General features: G+C 45.7%; 1 protein-coding gene and 1 pseudogene across 7 annotated transcripts in view; one reads left to right on the forward strand and one right to left on the reverse strand.

Moving 5' to 3' along the window:
* PSD3 (pleckstrin and Sec7 domain containing 3) overlaps positions 1–16,697 on the reverse strand; it is a 570,605-nt gene that overhangs the window by 501,070 nt on the left and 52,838 nt on the right. For 2 of the 7 annotated variants that reach the window (XM_060001192.1, XM_060001191.1), the window contains exon 1: positions 589–739. The exons of 4 other annotated variants lie outside the window; for them this stretch is intronic. In XM_060001192.1, the coding sequence (XP_059857175.1) occupies positions 589–609 (21 nt within the window). In that variant the 5' untranslated portion in view covers positions 610–739. Of the gene's footprint in view, positions 1–438; positions 552–588; positions 740–16,697 lie in introns of those variants that run through there. One more of the 7 variants, XM_060001194.1, reaches the window with a different exon arrangement.
* On the forward strand, positions 14,034–14,816 carry LOC132417588 (protein phosphatase 1F pseudogene; annotated as a pseudogene).

The following is a 16,697-nucleotide window of genomic DNA, read 5'->3' on the forward strand; positions in this document are numbered from 1 at the left end:
CGGGGTGGAAACCCGGGACCCCAGTGTCTGTGGACAATGACGTCGTCGCATGCGTCGCGTCCTCCGAGGGGAGCGGTAACACTACACATTTGTCATCCAAGCAACCGACAGCATTTTAAACCCACGTCCTCCAAGTGGTGCCTGCTTTTTTTTTTAACATCTCACAACATCGCCTGCCAGAACTCGCTGCAGAAACCGGCGGACAAAGTTAAACGCAAGTACCACCGAAGGGCTGCAACGTCTTTCAAGGTGCGGAATCCCCACCGCCGGCCGCGCGCCCGCTCGCTGCGCTGGGCTTCCCTGTTCTCCTGACAGAAACCAGAGCGCCGCGCACTCGGCCGCCGGGCCCCCTCCCGCCTCCCCCGCCGTCCCGGCCTCGGGGGTCGGGGTGAACCCCCCGAACCGCCACCCCACAGAGCGAGCCTTCCGCCTCCTCACCCGCACAAAGAGAGGGCAGAAAGGAAGCAGTTCCCGAACCCGACGTCCAGCGGTCCGGGACCCCGGGACCGAGCAGCCACAAAGCACCGCCGCCCCGACGGCCGCCCGCGCTCCCGCCCCCGCCCGCCCGCCCTCCGGGTCGAGCCTCACCGCGGCGTCGCTTCCTTCCATCTCCCATCGCCCGCCGAGCTGCTGGAGCCTCAGGCGCGCTCTTTGTCGACCTCCCGGGACACCGGCGGGCGGCGGGCGCGCTCCCTGGCGGAGGCTGCGGCCGGGCCGCGGCCCAGGGACGGCGGGGGCGGGCGCGGGGCCAGAGGGGCTAGTGGAGGGAGGAGAAAGAGAGGGGGAGGGGCGCGGGAGATGGGGGCGGGCCCCGCGGGGGAGCGGGAAGGGGGCGGGGCAGCCGGGGAGGTAGGGGGCGGGCAGGAGCGGGGAGGTGGGCGGTGCCCCAGAGGAAGGGAGGGGAGAGACGAGGGGGAGGGGGAAGAAAGGGGGAGGGGCGGTCCCCGCGCCGAACTCGCAGTCGCCTGTCTCCGGCGGAAGCCTGCCTGTTGCTTCGTTCGTCTCCCTGAGGAAAGTGAGCCGCGCTTCCGACGGAGTTTCCTGTCAGGAAGCGCCGCGAGGGGAGCGGCGTCTCGCGTGCTCCCGGGACTAGCGCCCGACACGCCCACGCGTCCCATTGGGTCGCGGCATCCGGGCGGGGGGCCTCTGGCGTCCGTGTAGGGGTTTGCTCGCCAGCGACCCGCCGAGCCTTTCCAAGTCCAGTCCCTCGAGGCAGATCCCATGCTCGCGGCCACCGCGGTCCCGGCTCCGAATGCGCGTGCCAGGGGATCCCGGCGTAAAACTGCATTTTCCAACCGAAGTGCCGCACACCGATGCCCTTTTTTCCTGTTCGCCTCGAGCTTTTGCGGCAGAGACCGGGGCCAGGAAGGCGCCCTCCTCTGGCCGAGGGAGGGGGAGACCTAAGACCCCCCGCCCCCAGAGGTCCGTTACCCGCGGAGAGCGCGCTCAGCACCTGGAGCAGAGACCCGCATGGCCGGCTGCACGGTGCTATGGTATGAGGATATTGCAGCCTTAAAGTCTGGCTTCTGTGACCGGTGGAAGATGCCCAAATAAAGGGAAATGGATAACAATGGCCAAGCGTTGAGTCGAGGATGGAGGGTCAGGCTCCTTGGTGGCCCGAGGAGGCAGCCCACCAGGTCAGGGTGCAGGAGGCCCCTGAGGCTCCTGCTTTGCCTTGCCCCATTCACAGCTGCCGGTCAGCCAGCGGCGCCCACCAGCGGAACCAGAATGAGGGGGTGGATGCATTTATGCAGATCCAGTCCAGCTTCTGAAAATGGTCGTAGTCCATGCTACCTGGCCAGAGCAGAAGTTTGGTCAGATGTGTAGGTTCTAAAGCACCCCAGTTACTTGGGCATTTTTCTCTTTTATGGATCCTCCCTTCTTCACAGAATGACGCAAAGAAGACAGTCCCTGTGTGCCTATTCTCAATAAACTCCTACCGTCCTTGAACCCGGAGGTCTGATGACTTTGTTGGCAAAGAATCAGGAGTAAAACCAAGTAGGAAATGCTGTTGCTACCTAGGGCTTGACCGCTGGCCTGGTGGCCTTTACCTGGAAAATCAACCAACAGCTCATACATGGAAGAAGGTCAGGATTTTGAGCTGAATCTAAACCCATACCAACGATGCCCAGACATAACTCTTCATAGAAGAGGCAGAGTAGACGGAGATTTGCATGAGCTTACTAGTTAAGGGACGTGGTAATGGACATCTATAATCTGAGGCTCTGTTTCCTCAATTACTGAAAGAGGATAATAATAGCTTGAAGAACTATTATTAGCATGACAAGTTATGTAAGGTTCCTGGCCCATAGTAAATGTTCAATAAAGAGGCATTTCAAAAGTTAGGCAACAGAAACATTTTCATCACAAAGCAAAGTTTTTATTTTTTTCTCCCTGAATTCAACATGTTTTAAGATTTTACTTACAAAGCTGGTCACACCTATTAAATGATCATTCTTCCCACCTTAAATAATCAAAGGCATAATTGTTGGAGACTCTGATCGGCATAAATTAGCCAGTGTTGCCACTTTTGATTTGATAAAGCCCAAAGCAAATCAAACAAAGGTTGACATCGCATTTTGCCAGCATGTATTTTGTGGATAAATATTTTGTTAGGTTTCTTGAAATATTGGAAATAGAGTATGAATTCGCATTTCTGCTACTCTAGCCCACAGAGATCCCAGGCACCCAGCTCAAAAGATCACAGTTGTGCTCAAGTTTGGTGTCAGAATACACAGACATCCACCTTGTAAAAGTAGGAAGGAGGCACACTGGCCAGGGAGGAGCAACCACTCCGAAAGAGGTATGGGCTGGTCTGTATTTATCCAATGCCATATCCCTCCCTGAACTCTGCCCATGAGCCCCGTATTGTGTTGTGGAAAGAGAGAAAGATAACTTAGGCAAGACATTAGGTACCAGCAGTCAAAAGAAGAAATGAAAAGGAAATGGAAATTCTCTCATGCATGATTCATGCACACAATTAATCCCCGCTATTTCTCTTTTGTTGTTGTTGTTTGTTTTTGGTGGTACGTGGGCCTCTCACTGCTGTGGCCTCTCCCCTTGCGGAGCACAGGCTCTGGACGCGTAGGCTCAGCGGCCATGGCTCAAGGGCCCAGCCGCTCCACGGCATGTGGGATCTTCCCGGACCAGGGCACAAACCCGTGTCCCCTGCATCGACAGGCAGACTCTCAACCACTGCGCCACCAGGGAAGCCCAATCCCCACTATTTCTGAAGGCCAGTTTGCAGAACCAGATTGTGGATTTTTTTTTCGTTTTTTTTTTTTTTTGTACAAGAGTGAATATTTATTTAGAATGGAAAAAAACTTTAATACAAATTTCTAAAAGTTGACAAGTTACGCGCACACCACCAAATCCAGAAAAATCACATATTTTTATTAATTAACTTCCTAAAATATCTTTACAGTACTTTTCCCCCATGTGTTTTGGCTGCATACTTTTGATCATCTCTTTGGAATGACTTTTTTTAACAGCTTTATTGAGATATAACTCATACACCGCACAACTCACCCATCTAAACTGTACAATTCAATGGGTTTTAGTATATTCACAGAGTTGTGCATTTTATAAAAATATTATCATGCCAAAAAGAAACACTATATTCTTAGCAGTCACTGCTCTTTTCTTTCTAACCCCCTCAGCCCCAAACAACCACTAATCTACTTTCTGTCTCTATGGACTTGCCTATTCTGGACTTTTCATGTAAATTAAATCATACACTATGTGGTCTTTTTGTGACTGATTTCTTTCACTTAGCCTAATGTTTTCAGTGCTCATCCGGGACCAGCGTATATCAGAACTTCATTCCTTTTGTTGCCAAATAATATTCTACTACCCATTCATCAGCTGATGAACATTTGTGTTGTTTCTACTTTTTGGCTTTTATGAATACTCCTGCTATAAACACTCCTGTGCAAGTTTTTGTGTGGATGTTATATTCTCATTTCTCTTGGGTAGAATTCGTGGGTCATATGTAACTCTGTTTAATTTTATTGCCAAACTGTGCCTCGCAGTGGCTGCACCATCTCGTATTCCCATCAGCAATGTATGAGGGTTCCAATTTCTCCACATCCTAACCAACACTGGTTATTGTCTGTATTTTGATTTTATAGCCGTTCTAATGAGTGTGAAGTGGTAGAATAATTCTGTAACATCATTTCTGATGGGTAGAATAAAAAGTCTTTTCTCCAGCATAGTTGATCAAAAGTTGTTTGGTTTTTTTAATTGACACTTTAGAAAAGTTCCTGTCTCACATTCATTATTGAAAATAACATGTACAATTTTACTGTGTTGTCGAATTTAGGAAGACGTCTCAAGTTTCTTTCATATGTGAGCCGTAGGATATGGGGACATTTCAAGTTATTTAGGCAATGATTAACATTAAGTGCTCTTAAATTCATCTTTATTAATATTGTGAATTTTATCATTTCATAGATGTCAGTTATTTCATGTCAAAAGAGAAAAAGAAAATTTCTTATTGCGTTCTATGGTTCACTCCTCGTTTTTACCTGAATTCTCAAACAATCCAAGAGTCTTAAAACATGCATTTTTAAAGTTTTTATTTGAAATACACAAACTCTAACCTCTACAATATTTTCAATTAGAAGACCTCTTAACACATTAATCATTTATCAGTTGTATACAAATAACTGGTATATTAGAGTGGAGAACGTTAGCTTATTTATTGTCAAATTCCTAGCTTCTAGCACTGTTCTTGGTCCATAGTAAAGACTTCAGTGAATAATTGTTGAGTTGAAATTTGCCCTTATCCAAGGTAGAATTATTCAACTTACATACACAACAAATATTCAACTCAAATATACAACAATCTAAAATCATGTTGTCCTTGAATTTCAGTAGCCCAAGGTGAAACTGAAAGGACAGATCTAAGACAAAATTCACCTGGCATCTGACTCTACTGAATACTGAATGGATGCTGGATGGATAAGAGGATTGGGAGACAAGAAGCAAAGAATAAAAATCTGGTCACTGTGCTGAGGTGATTTCAAAGAGCAGAGAATCAGGGGAAGATCAAGGAGGAAGTGACATTGGCTCCCTGTGCTGCATGCACAGAAATGTTAGATCATAGGCTGGACCCAGTTCACCTTTTCCCCAGGATCCAAATAAGTTAGGCTATGTATGGGAAGAAGAAGAAGAGGAAGGAGAAGGAGAAGAAGAAACACAAATAACAAAGGTTTCAGCTTATTTTTTATTATCTTTCTCATGGATAGCTATTCTTTTATTCATTCATATGACCAATATTTCTTGAACATTTGCATGTATTGTACTAGGTATAGTTCACTGACTTTAGCAGCAAATGAAACATCCCTGTCCTCATGAAGCTTACAGTCTAATGACCTTGGGAAGACAGAAAATATGCAAGATAAGTTAATATTTATAAGACCTGATATGGTGATAAGCATTTTAGAGAAAAATAAAACAAGGAAGAGGGACAAGGAGTAAGGAGTGTGGGTGTGGGGAGTGGATGGTTGCAAAGGGTGTTTGGAGAAGGATGCGCCTGAGAAGGGGAAATCTGAGTGAGGACCTGAAGGAGGTGAGGCGCCAGCCTCACAGACAGACAGATGAGGAACTGTGAGTGTAGAGGCCCCGAGGGCTCGCCTGGCGTGTTCGGGCCACAGCAAAGATGTCAGTGTGCCAAGAGCCGAGTGAGGACGGGTGACGGCAGGAGGTGTGGTGTGTGGGGTCTTACAGGCCACTGAGAGGATCTGGGCTTTTAAGTGACTTTGGAAGCTTTTGAGCAGAGGAGTAGCGGGATCTGATTTCTCTTTTACCAGGATCACCTTGTATGGGGTGTCAGAAACAGGGAAGTGAATTAGGAGGCTAATGCAACAATCCAAGCAGATGAGGGTGGCATAGGCCAGGGTGGAGGCAAAGGAGGTAGTGAGAATTGTTCAGATTCTGTCGTATTTTGAAGGCTGAGCTGACAGGATTTTCTGATCAATGGAAGGTGGAAGAGAAAGAGAGTCAAGGATGACTCCAAGTGTTTGGGGGAGAACTGCTTGAAAGATGGAGTTGGGAAACTGAGCTGGGAAGAACCTGCAGGGGAGCAGGACTAGGCGGGGGATGTCAGCGCTCAGCTGTGGACGTGGTAAGTTACCATCTTTCAGACACCCAATGGTAGTGCTGCATAAGCAGTTGGAGATCAGAATTCAGGGAAGAGGTTGGTGCTGGAGCTATAAATTTGGAAGTTAGAGTAGAAGTGGTATTTACACCCATGAAATGAGATGAGATCAACAAAGAGGCGGATAAAGAGAAAGAGAAAGTCCAAGGCAACACTAAGAAGTTAGGGGGATGAGTAAGAACCAGCAGAGGAGGTTGAAAAAATAGGAGGAGAGCAGGTAGATGCTCTTAATGGAATATTGTCAGGTTATTTTTACATGAAAGTTTTTCCTCTCTAAAGTTTTCAGTTAGCATTTTCTCTATTCTACTGTCTCCCTACTACAATCATCACTTCTCTTTTTATCAACACGTTCATTCTATCATTTTCAAGAAGAATGGAAGAGAGTGTTTATACCTATAGTTCTAGCAATTTCTCACTTGTCTCAAGCTAATTTGTTATGCCTGACCTAGTTACTAATATTTGTTTACTATTTTTTGCAAAAATAATTACTTCTAGAATTCATTAAAAAAGATATTTAATTAATATATAGGTTTCCAGGCTGATAGAAATTGTTTATTAATTAATTTGTATTTAATTTCTGTATTTTTTGTTACAAAAGAAAAGAAGTGTCAACCACAGCTTCTTGGAATTATACCAAGAAAAATCGAATGGAATGACTATATACATTAGAACCAGGATGTTGAATAAGTTCCATTCCTGGTATAACCAAAACTGTCCTCCACAATCATCTCATGCGGTGTCTTCCCTGTCATTAAATGAAAACTTGGCAAGCCCAGAAATTGTTCAGCTCACTCTAGACACAGGGTCAGTTCAGTAATTAAACTACCCCATCCTGGAAAGCCCAAACTTGACCTGACATCAGATCTTCTTCCCTGCTTAGCTGGAAGTGTGCTATGGGAAGGAGAGTGTAGGTGACAACCTCTGCTCCTGTTCTACAGCCCTAAGTACCCACTGGGACACCTCCTCTTCTTACTGATACTCTCCAGCCCACCCCAATGGATAGACCACAGGAAGGTAGACCCCAGGCCAACTCTCTTGCATGTGGCCCACGTCTGGTCCACAAGAACACTCATGGCCCTTGCTCAGAAACTCTGGAAGTGCAAGCTAATCCCAACCACACAGCAGGGGATCTCAGGCCCTGCCCCTAGAGCACTCAACTCTCTCTCACACTGAGTTTCCTGGAAAGCAACAGTCTCCATTAGCTTTCTGGCGCATGAGTGAGGCCACTATCCTCAGTGTTTTCCAGCTACAGGGAACAACTTCAAATTTCTCCAACGAGTCTCTTTGAAGTCCCTTTATGAGTCTTGGGGTCATAGAGTAGAACCTCCCACCTTCCCCTAATGGGGAGTAGAACCAGGCGACCGCTCTAGTCACCATGTCCTCCCAATCTCCTCACACTCACTTCTTTTTACAGCTTTGATCTAACTATGGGATCCAAGATTGTGGAGCAGGATCTCAGGACCATTTCCTTCAAAATCTGTACATGGGGTGGAGGTCTGTTTCACATTCACTTTGTACACTTTCATATCTAATGCATTGACACCTCAGTAGAACCTGAGACAGAAAGAGCCCCATTCTACCTACCATCCTCTTACCTATCTTGACTTGAAAGAGTCAAAGCATTTTTTTCTTGCTATAAATACATGTGCACTTATATTTACATGGACATTTAAGTATATACATTACATATTGTACCTCTGGATATAGCCTTAATCACCTCCATTGTAGATTTATGTGTTTGAAGGTGATGACTGAAAGACTGGTACCCTTGTGGACAGAAATCACTGAAAAAATCCTCCATCTACACCTAGCCCAATTCACCACGACCACATTGTGCATATTGGGACACTTCATATTACCTATTCCTCATACCCAACCTGTCCAACTTGATAACTACTAGCCATATGTAGCCATTTAAATGTAAAAGAATTAAATTAAATTAAAACCCAGTTTCTGAGCCTGACTACTATATTTAGACAGTGCAGTCATAGAAAACCTTTCCATCATTGCAGAGTTCTGCTGGACAGCACGGCCTCACAAGGGCTTTGGCACATAGGAGGCACTGAATGGCAAGTGAAAGTTTGGTCCAAAGATACTGTTACCAGAAGGGGAACCCAGAATTGGGCTCTTGTCTAACACCCAGAAATGAATTGTCCGAGGAGACACACTTACTGACAAAGCAAAAGACTTTGTTGGGAAGGGACACCTAGATGGAGAGCGGCAGGGTAGGGGAACCCAGTAGAACTGCTCTGTCATGCGGCTTGCAGTCTCAGGTTTTATGGTGATGAGGGTTAGCTTTGGGGGTTGTCTCTGGCCAATCATCTTGCTTGTGCCCATATTTGCTCTGACTCAGTGTCCTTCCTGATGGTACGTGCATCTCTTAGCCAAGACGGTTTCCAGCACGAGGGTTTCTGGGAGGTCGGCAGGACATATTACGGGCTGGCATCTCCTCCCTCCTTTTGGCCCTTCCCAAATTCTCCAGGTTGGTTTTAGGTGGCAGCACCATGTTCCTTATCAGGACCTCCTATTGTGAGACAACTCATGCAAGTGGTTATTATCGTGCCTAGCCAAGGTGAGTGGTTTCGGCCAACGGTTCCCTAACAATACCATATGATTGCCCTGGTTTATTTTTCTGAGAATATAAAGCTTTTTAGTACAGTACTAAGTACTGACTCAACCATAAAGAACAAAAACCAAGGTACATAGGTATAGCTGCTTTTCTATTTCACACTTGAAAACCTATCTGCATCCTCCTACTCCACTAGAAAATGCTTTACCGTCCAAATAATTACTGAAAATATTTGGGGGAAAGTCCCTATTTCCCTAAAAAAACAAATTACTTTTTCAGAATTATTCCAGTGAAAAGGAATTGTTTCAAAAGCAGTGTTTGTATTGAAGGGGGATTCCATATAAAAACTACTTTGCTGAAATAAGCATTTCACGTATAATATTTTTCCAGAGTAGACATGACCTATGAAAATTACCAATGCCTGAGTGCGTCCACATTGTAAAAGTACCCTGGTGTTCAAAAGCAGTCTTTATTGTCACAATCCTCACAATCTTTCTGGCAATGCTTTAGTGATAATGGCAAATCCCAGAAGCTGAATCTGTAAATGTTCTGAATTGTGACCCCAAGAAACTCAGACCAGACTAGCCTTCAGGTGCAGAGACGACCACACCTTCTTTATTTACTTCCTTTTTATCTCCTGCCCAAGGCACATTGCCCAGCACAGAGGAGTTGCCCATCAAGTGTTCCCTGAATGCATAGATGAATGAATTCTCTCTCCTTATTTTGGGAGGGACTAGCATGTGGTTTAGGGATTCCTTTGATTTCAGTGGCTCTACAGAGAGAAATGTTGGTGAACACTGTCAACAAAGCAGGTAAGAGAACTTCCAATAGAACTCTCATCTCAAAATATCTGCTTTAGGAACTCTTACATTTGAAAATTTCTGTAACTGTGTTCATGAAAGGAGAGAAATCTACCCGTTCTCTCTCCATTTCCCGTTAAAAACCCTCATTCTGGACACATCTGCTGAATTACCTGCAAGAGTTGACAAGTTCCTGGGGCTGAATTCTGACCGAGTGGCTCTTTTCGAGTCACCTCACTTCTGAATTCTGTGAGCCCAGCTATTTTGGCCCTATTGATTCATATAAATCCACAGTCAGGAACCCTGGAGAAAAGGGTTTCTTTCCTTCAAAATCAGCTTTACTGATGGATAGTTTACATACTGTAAAACTCACCACTGTTAGTGCTGTGGTACTGTGATTTATAATAAGAAATATACTTGGTCTTCCTTCTGCTCCTGACACAGAGCTCCTGAAGATCTCGAAATTCCTAAGTGGTGAGAGCAAAAGCGTCTTTTGTTATGTTGATGGAATGACTTTAGAACCTCACCTGAGGGCGGGGGCTGGTTGCAAGGAGAACCGACCCTGTGGTTAAAGGGCTAGAACCTGGGCTTCCCTGGTGGCGCAGTGCTTGAGAGTCCCCCTGCCATGTAGGGGATACGGGTTCGTGGCCCGGTTCGGGAAGATCCCGCATGCTGCGGAGCGGCTGGGTCCGTGAGCCATGGCCGCTGAACCTGCACGTCCGGAGCCTGTGCTCCGCAACAGGAGAGGCCACAACAGAGAGAGGCCCGCGTACCGCAAAAAAAAAAAAGGTCTAGAACTTTCAGTCCCAACCCCTTGACCTCTGGGAAGGGGAGAGGGGCTGGAGGTTGAATTGATGCCAATTGCCAGTGATTTAATCAACTGTGCCTATGTAATGAAGCCTCCTTAAAAAAAACAAAAGGATGAGGTTCTGGGTTGGAGAACACAAGGAACACAATCTTGCCTTTCGTTCCTTAAGGATGAGCCCTTAATCTTTTGGCTCTGATGGTATCTCCAGGTAGATAGTGTCACAATTGACTTGAATTGTAGGACACCCAGCTGGCACTGGGGAACTGCTTAGTGGTGTGGGGAAAAACCCACACACGTTGGAACTGATGATAAGAATTGTTAAGTTCAGGGTTCAGTGAGCTTTGGCAAATGTATCTAGTTCTGTAAATCACCACTACAATCAAGATATTTCACACCGGGGCTTCCCTGGTGGCACAGAGGTTAAGAATCCGTCTGCCAATGCAGGGGACACAGGTTCTATCCTGGTCCGGGAAGATCCCACATGCAGCGGAGCAACTAAGCCCGTGTGCCACAACTACTGAGCCTGCGCTCTAAAGCCCGCGAGCCACAACTACTGAGCCCACGTGCCACAACTACTGAAGCCTGTGTGCCTAGAGCCTGTGTGCTCTGCAACAAGAGAAGCCACCGCAATGAGAAGCCTGCGCACCGCAACAAAGAGTAGCCACCACTCACCCCAACTAGAGTAAACCCGCACAGCAACGAAGACCCAACATAGCCAAAAATAAAATAAATTAAAAAAAAAAAGACATTTCACAACTTCTCCCCCCACAAATTTCCATGCCCCTTTGCAGTCAACCCCTCCCTCCAGACCCTGGATCCTAACAACTACTAACTCGCTTTTCTCTCCGCTGTAGTTTTCCCTTTTCTAGAATCCCACATAAATGTAATCATGCAGTATGAAATCATTTGTTGTCTGCCTGCGTTCACATAGATTCATGCATGTTTTTATATGGATCTGTAGTTTTTCCTCTTTGTTATTTAGTAGTGTTCCATTATATGATATATCAATATAATTTGTTTATTCACCAGGTGATGGACATTTGGGTTGTGTCCAGTTTTTGGCTATTACAAAGAAAATGTTATGAACTTCGATATTCAAGTTTTTGTGTATAGTGCATATGTTTTTTTCTTGGATAAATATCCAGAAGCGATATTTCTGGGTCATATGGTTAATGTATGTTTTTTTTTTTTAAATGCAAAACAGTTTTCCAAAGTGGCCATATTATTTTGCTTTCCCATCTGCAATGTTTGAGAGTTCCAGTATTCTACATTGTTGCCAACACTTGATATTATCAGTTTTTAAAAATTTTTGGCCTTTTGTGTACGTAGAGTGGTATCTCATTGTAGTTTGACTAGCATTTCTTAATGATAAATAATAATTGAGCATCCTGTCATGTGCTTATTTTCAATTCATATGTCTTCTTTTGTAAAGTGCCTATTTAAATCTTTTGCCCATTTTCTAAAATGGAATCTTTTTGTCTTCTTTTTATTAAGTTGTAAGAATTCTTTATATATCCTGAATCCAAGTTCTATGTCAGGTATGTATTTTGTAAATACATATTTATAAATGTATTTGTATTTGTAAATACATATAATTTTCTCCCTGTTTTTGGCTTGTCTTTTCAATTTCTTAAGTGTCTTTGAAGAGCAAGAGTTTTTAATTTAAAAGTCCAATCTGCCACTTTTTCTGTTATGGTTTGTGTTTTTTTGTTTCCTAAGAAATCTTTGCCTAATATAATGTCACAAAGATTTTCTCCTATGTTTGCTTCTAGAAGTTTTATAATTTTAACTCTTATGTTTACATTACAACTGAATTTTTTTATGTGGTATGAGTTAAAGGTCAAGGTTCCTTTCTTCCTACATGGATAGCCAATTGTTCTAAAACCATTCTTGAAAAGATTACCCTTTCCTCATGTAATTATCTTGTTGAAAATCAATTGAGCATATATGTGTGGGTCTATTTTTGAACTCTCTTCTATTGCATTGATCTTACCAATTAAAAAAAAATTTTGGCCTTTTGTGTATGCTAAGTAAATAAGAGTGGAAGATAAAACCACGAGTCAAAGTCTCAGCGTCATAGAGGGGACTAGGAGGAACACTAGAGATGATGTAACCCGACCTCTTTGCCTTACAGGTGGGGAAACCCTTTACAGACTCTTGGCACAGCTTGAAAGACACTTATTTGAGTACCGTCGTCATAATATTTTACTTTATAAATGTCCTAGGTGGACACGTCCCATGATCTGCTCTATTTTGGAGCAATGATCACCTTCTAGGGGGGGCCTTCCTGCTGCTCAGCGTGACTTGGGGATGGATGCTCAGGCCACTGGACCCCAGAGCAGGGACCACTGGAGGAGGCCAACCTGGGGGCAGTGGGTCCTATCTGGGCCCTTCACTCCAGCCACTGTCTTCACTTGTCAAATGAGTTACAAATAAAATGCTTTAAGATTTGTAGAGCAATTTAATATTTTTAAAAAATCAACATTTCATCCTCTTACACTAACCCCAAACACACACCCACACACCTCAGAAATGAGACGTGGTTTTATCTATCCCTTATGTTTATTTGTTAAATATAACGTTTAGAAACAAAATTGAAAGCCAAGTTGATTTCTTTTGTAATTTAAGCTATATTAACCTGCTACTGATTTTTTCAGATGAAAAATATTTCCAAAAACGGATTAGTAATTTGTAGTTGATGGATATTCAACATTAATGTCAGACTGTAGAACTTGCCTCTCATTTTGTTGTGAATATAAGTTGAATATGCACATATTACAGTTGAAGAACTTCTGAAACTTTTAACAATAAGGAGGGCTACTTTAATGCTCTAAATTTTGTCATTTGGTTAAAATGTCACGTAGTTGTCACACACACACAAAACAACAGGACATCTTCAAATCCATTTTGTTCAGAAAAAAGACTTTGTATGTGATTTCTGAAAGTTATTTAATAGCTAGAGATACACAATCATCATATTTTTGGATATGAGATTGTTTTCTCGTTTAATTTTTTTCTCCTTTGTGGTTTTCTATAGAAATTGCCCATACTAGTTTATATTGCTGATGCTGTTATGGTGCTTTTATAGTAAATGATTGATTCTAGAATGGTTATCCGTAAAAGGACATTTTTCTTTTCTCTTTTAGAATATATTTTGTTTTTCAAACCTTAATTTTTATTTCTTCTAAGGAGTAGGGTTTCTATTGCATCTAAAGGATCTATGTAGACATAGGGCTTAAAAGTGAGAATCAGGACAGATTTTAAACCTCTTCTTTCTTGCTCTCCTTCTCCTTCTGTCTCCTTTCTACCTGTACTGCTTACACCCAGCCCTGCACCCTTGCCTTGGTGACCTCCCTAGGATTTATTTTCTTTCCTTTTCCCTGGGCTCCCTCTCAGCCTCGCTGTAAAGTTCTCAGTCTATCCCTGGTCTTCTCAGCTTGTTGTCATAGTGACAACCACACTCCCAGGAGTAGCAGTCTCATGAGTGGTTGGGATGGACCTGACACCAGGTCCCACAAACAAGCCTGTAACTGTGTGGACTTCAGCGGCTCTGGGCAGACGTTTAGCAGCTAGGCCAGAGCTGTCACCATACGGTGTTGTTAGAGAGAAAAAAAGAAAAACGAGAAAGAAGCCCACACTGTTAAAAACCTAGGCTGGGGGGAGCGGCTAGCGGGCGCCGGGCGGCCGAGTGGCAGAATGAAGACCAACGACCTGGCAGCAGCCCCCGGGGATGCTCTGGGCATGGCCTCAGGACCCCCACAGCAGAACAGCCAGAAGGCAGAGGAGAACCCCAGCCTCCTGGACGCACTCCTCCGCGACTTCCCAGCCCTGCTGGGCCCGGAGAGCCTGTTGCCATGGAAGGTCCGAGGGACAATGCTGATCCAGGAGGAGGTGAAAGGCGAGCTAGCTGAGCTGGCCATGAGCTAGCTGAGCTGGCCATGGGCTTCCTGAGCAGCAGGAGCGCTCGGCCGCCACTTGCTGCCTGCCTGGCTGCTGCGGACGGACCTTTCTGAGTTGCGGAAGTTGCCGGAGCAGGTGGAGGAGGATCGCGATGAGGAGGAGGAGGCCCCTGTGAGCCTGCTGGACGCTGCGGGCCTGGTGCGGAGCCTCTTTGACCGGCTCTGGGAAGTGTGCAGCCAGTGGCAGAAGCAGGTGCCCGTGGCTGCCTGGGTCCCGCAGCGGCAGTGGCTCGTCTCCGTGCATGCCATCCGTAATGCGCGCCTCAGGATGGAGGACAAGCACGTGTGCCTCCCAGCCTTCAACCTGCTCTTTGGCCTATCGGACTCTGTGGACCGCGCCTACTTTGCCGTGTTCGATGGGCACGGAGGGATGGACGCCGCGGGGTACGCGTCTGTGCACATGCACGCTGTTGCTGCCCACCAGCCGGAGATGCCCACTGACCCTGCGTGGGCCCTGCGAGCAGCCTTCCACTGCACCGATGATATGTTCCTCTGGAAAGCCCGGCGAGAGTACAGATAAAAGCTACGTTTACACTGTACCCTCATCCATAAGCGTGCAGCAGAATTACGTCGAAAACAACACACGTACGGTAAAAAACACCTTATTGCTAAAAACTGCTAGCCGTCATCTGAGCCTTCCAGTCGTGATCTTTTTGCAGTAGGAACATCAAAGATGACTGCTCACAGATCATCACGACAGAGAATAATAATAATGAAAAAGTTTGAAATATCGCAGGAGTTACCAAAATGCGGCACAGAGACAGGAAGTGAGCAAATGCTGTTGGAAAAATGGTGCCAATAAACTTGCTCGGCGCAGGGTTGCCACAAACCTTCAGTTTGTGAAAAACGCACCATCTGCGAAGGGCAATAACGCGAAGCAGCAATACGAGGTCCACCTGACCCTCCCCACCCTCCAAACACCTCCCCCGGGCAGGTCTCACTAGGCTGCTGGTGTCGGCAGTTAGCGCGCGATGAGGCGCGTTTGTTTCTGAAAGAAGAAAGGACGCATTGGTCCCTCTGTGACCTTACCGCCCACTGAACCTCACCGCGGAACCTCGGGGGTCCTGCTAGCAGGGTGGATACTAAGATCGTGTCCATTTCTGAGATCGGGAAACAGGCCCAGAGAGCTGAGGCCTGGCCCAGTCGACAAGGCAGGAAGAGACGCGGGGTGGGGGTGGGGGGGGGTAGGCACCGTCATCAGATGCTCTGAGCACAGACCTCACCAGAATTAACAAGGCTGCATTTGAATCTGAACAGAAAACCTTCCAGGTCTAAGACTGTAAGCTGGGAGCCCCGCCACCCGCCACCCGGGAGCTCAGGGCTGCCACTCTAGTCAAGAAAGAATTCTCTGAAGCAGAGCTGTTTAGCTTAGGCTGTGTTTATTAAAAACACCTTTGCTGAGACGTTAAAAAAAACAAACCTAGGCTGGTTCATTGCCTGCTCACTGATGAGGATTTAAAGGACAAGGTAAAGATAGGTACAAATATTTAGAGAAATATGACTGTAGACAGATGACATTCTGGATAATAAGGGAAGTAACGTAATTTTAGAACACAGTGAGCCACAGACTTAAGGAAACTAGTTGGAAAAACATCTCCATTTGAAAAGGACCTAAAGGGTCTCGGAGGAAAACATGGCAGAGACTAAACAGTCAAATTAGTGAGCGTCTTTCTTAGAATTAAGGCTAGCTCAGGACTTTCTTTCTGAAAGAGAACAGTTTGCTCCATATAATACCATTTTACCAATAACACTACGTCACAAACCTAGTTCACCCAAGTATTACATTATAGTAAGAATCCAGTGAAGCAAAGGTTGAAGGATGAAAATAGAAGTCCTTCCTCCTTCCCCTCCTCCCCAAATTCATGGAATCGTGGACCTGGAAATCATCTATTTCAACCTTACCCTCAAGGCAGGAAGCCCTTATACAGCAGTTTTAACAGGTGGCCATCCAGGTTCTGCTTCATTACTACCAGTTGACAGAGAAGTGAGTCATTGCTTCACAAAGCAGCCCATTCTATTTTTAACAAACTTCAGGTAAAAATCCTCCACTAATAAAGAGCTAACACTCATGTTCTATTTACTCTGTGCTAGGCAGAGGCCTCCGTGCATTAGCTGGGAATCCCCACACGACCTCATGCAGCAGGCCAGTGGCTCCGAGCAACTAACCCCACCACAGCAAGGACGGGATCTGGATTTAGGTCCAGCCTGACTCCAGAGCATCCTATGTAACCCCTGTGCCATGGGGCCGCAGGTCACACATGCCTCCCTGTAGCTTCGCCATTCACGCTGGTCTGGACACCAGCGGTCAAGCCACCACTCCCATTCCTCTTCCACTCCAATAGCCTTCAGACCCTTGAAGATGGCAACTGTCATCTCCCCACCCTGCCCCGCAACTCCTCTC

The sequence above is a fragment of the Delphinus delphis genome, chromosome 21 (genome assembly GCF_949987515.2).
Source record: "Delphinus delphis chromosome 21, mDelDel1.2, whole genome shotgun sequence".
Lineage (NCBI taxonomy): Eukaryota > Metazoa > Chordata > Mammalia > Artiodactyla > Delphinidae > Delphinus > Delphinus delphis.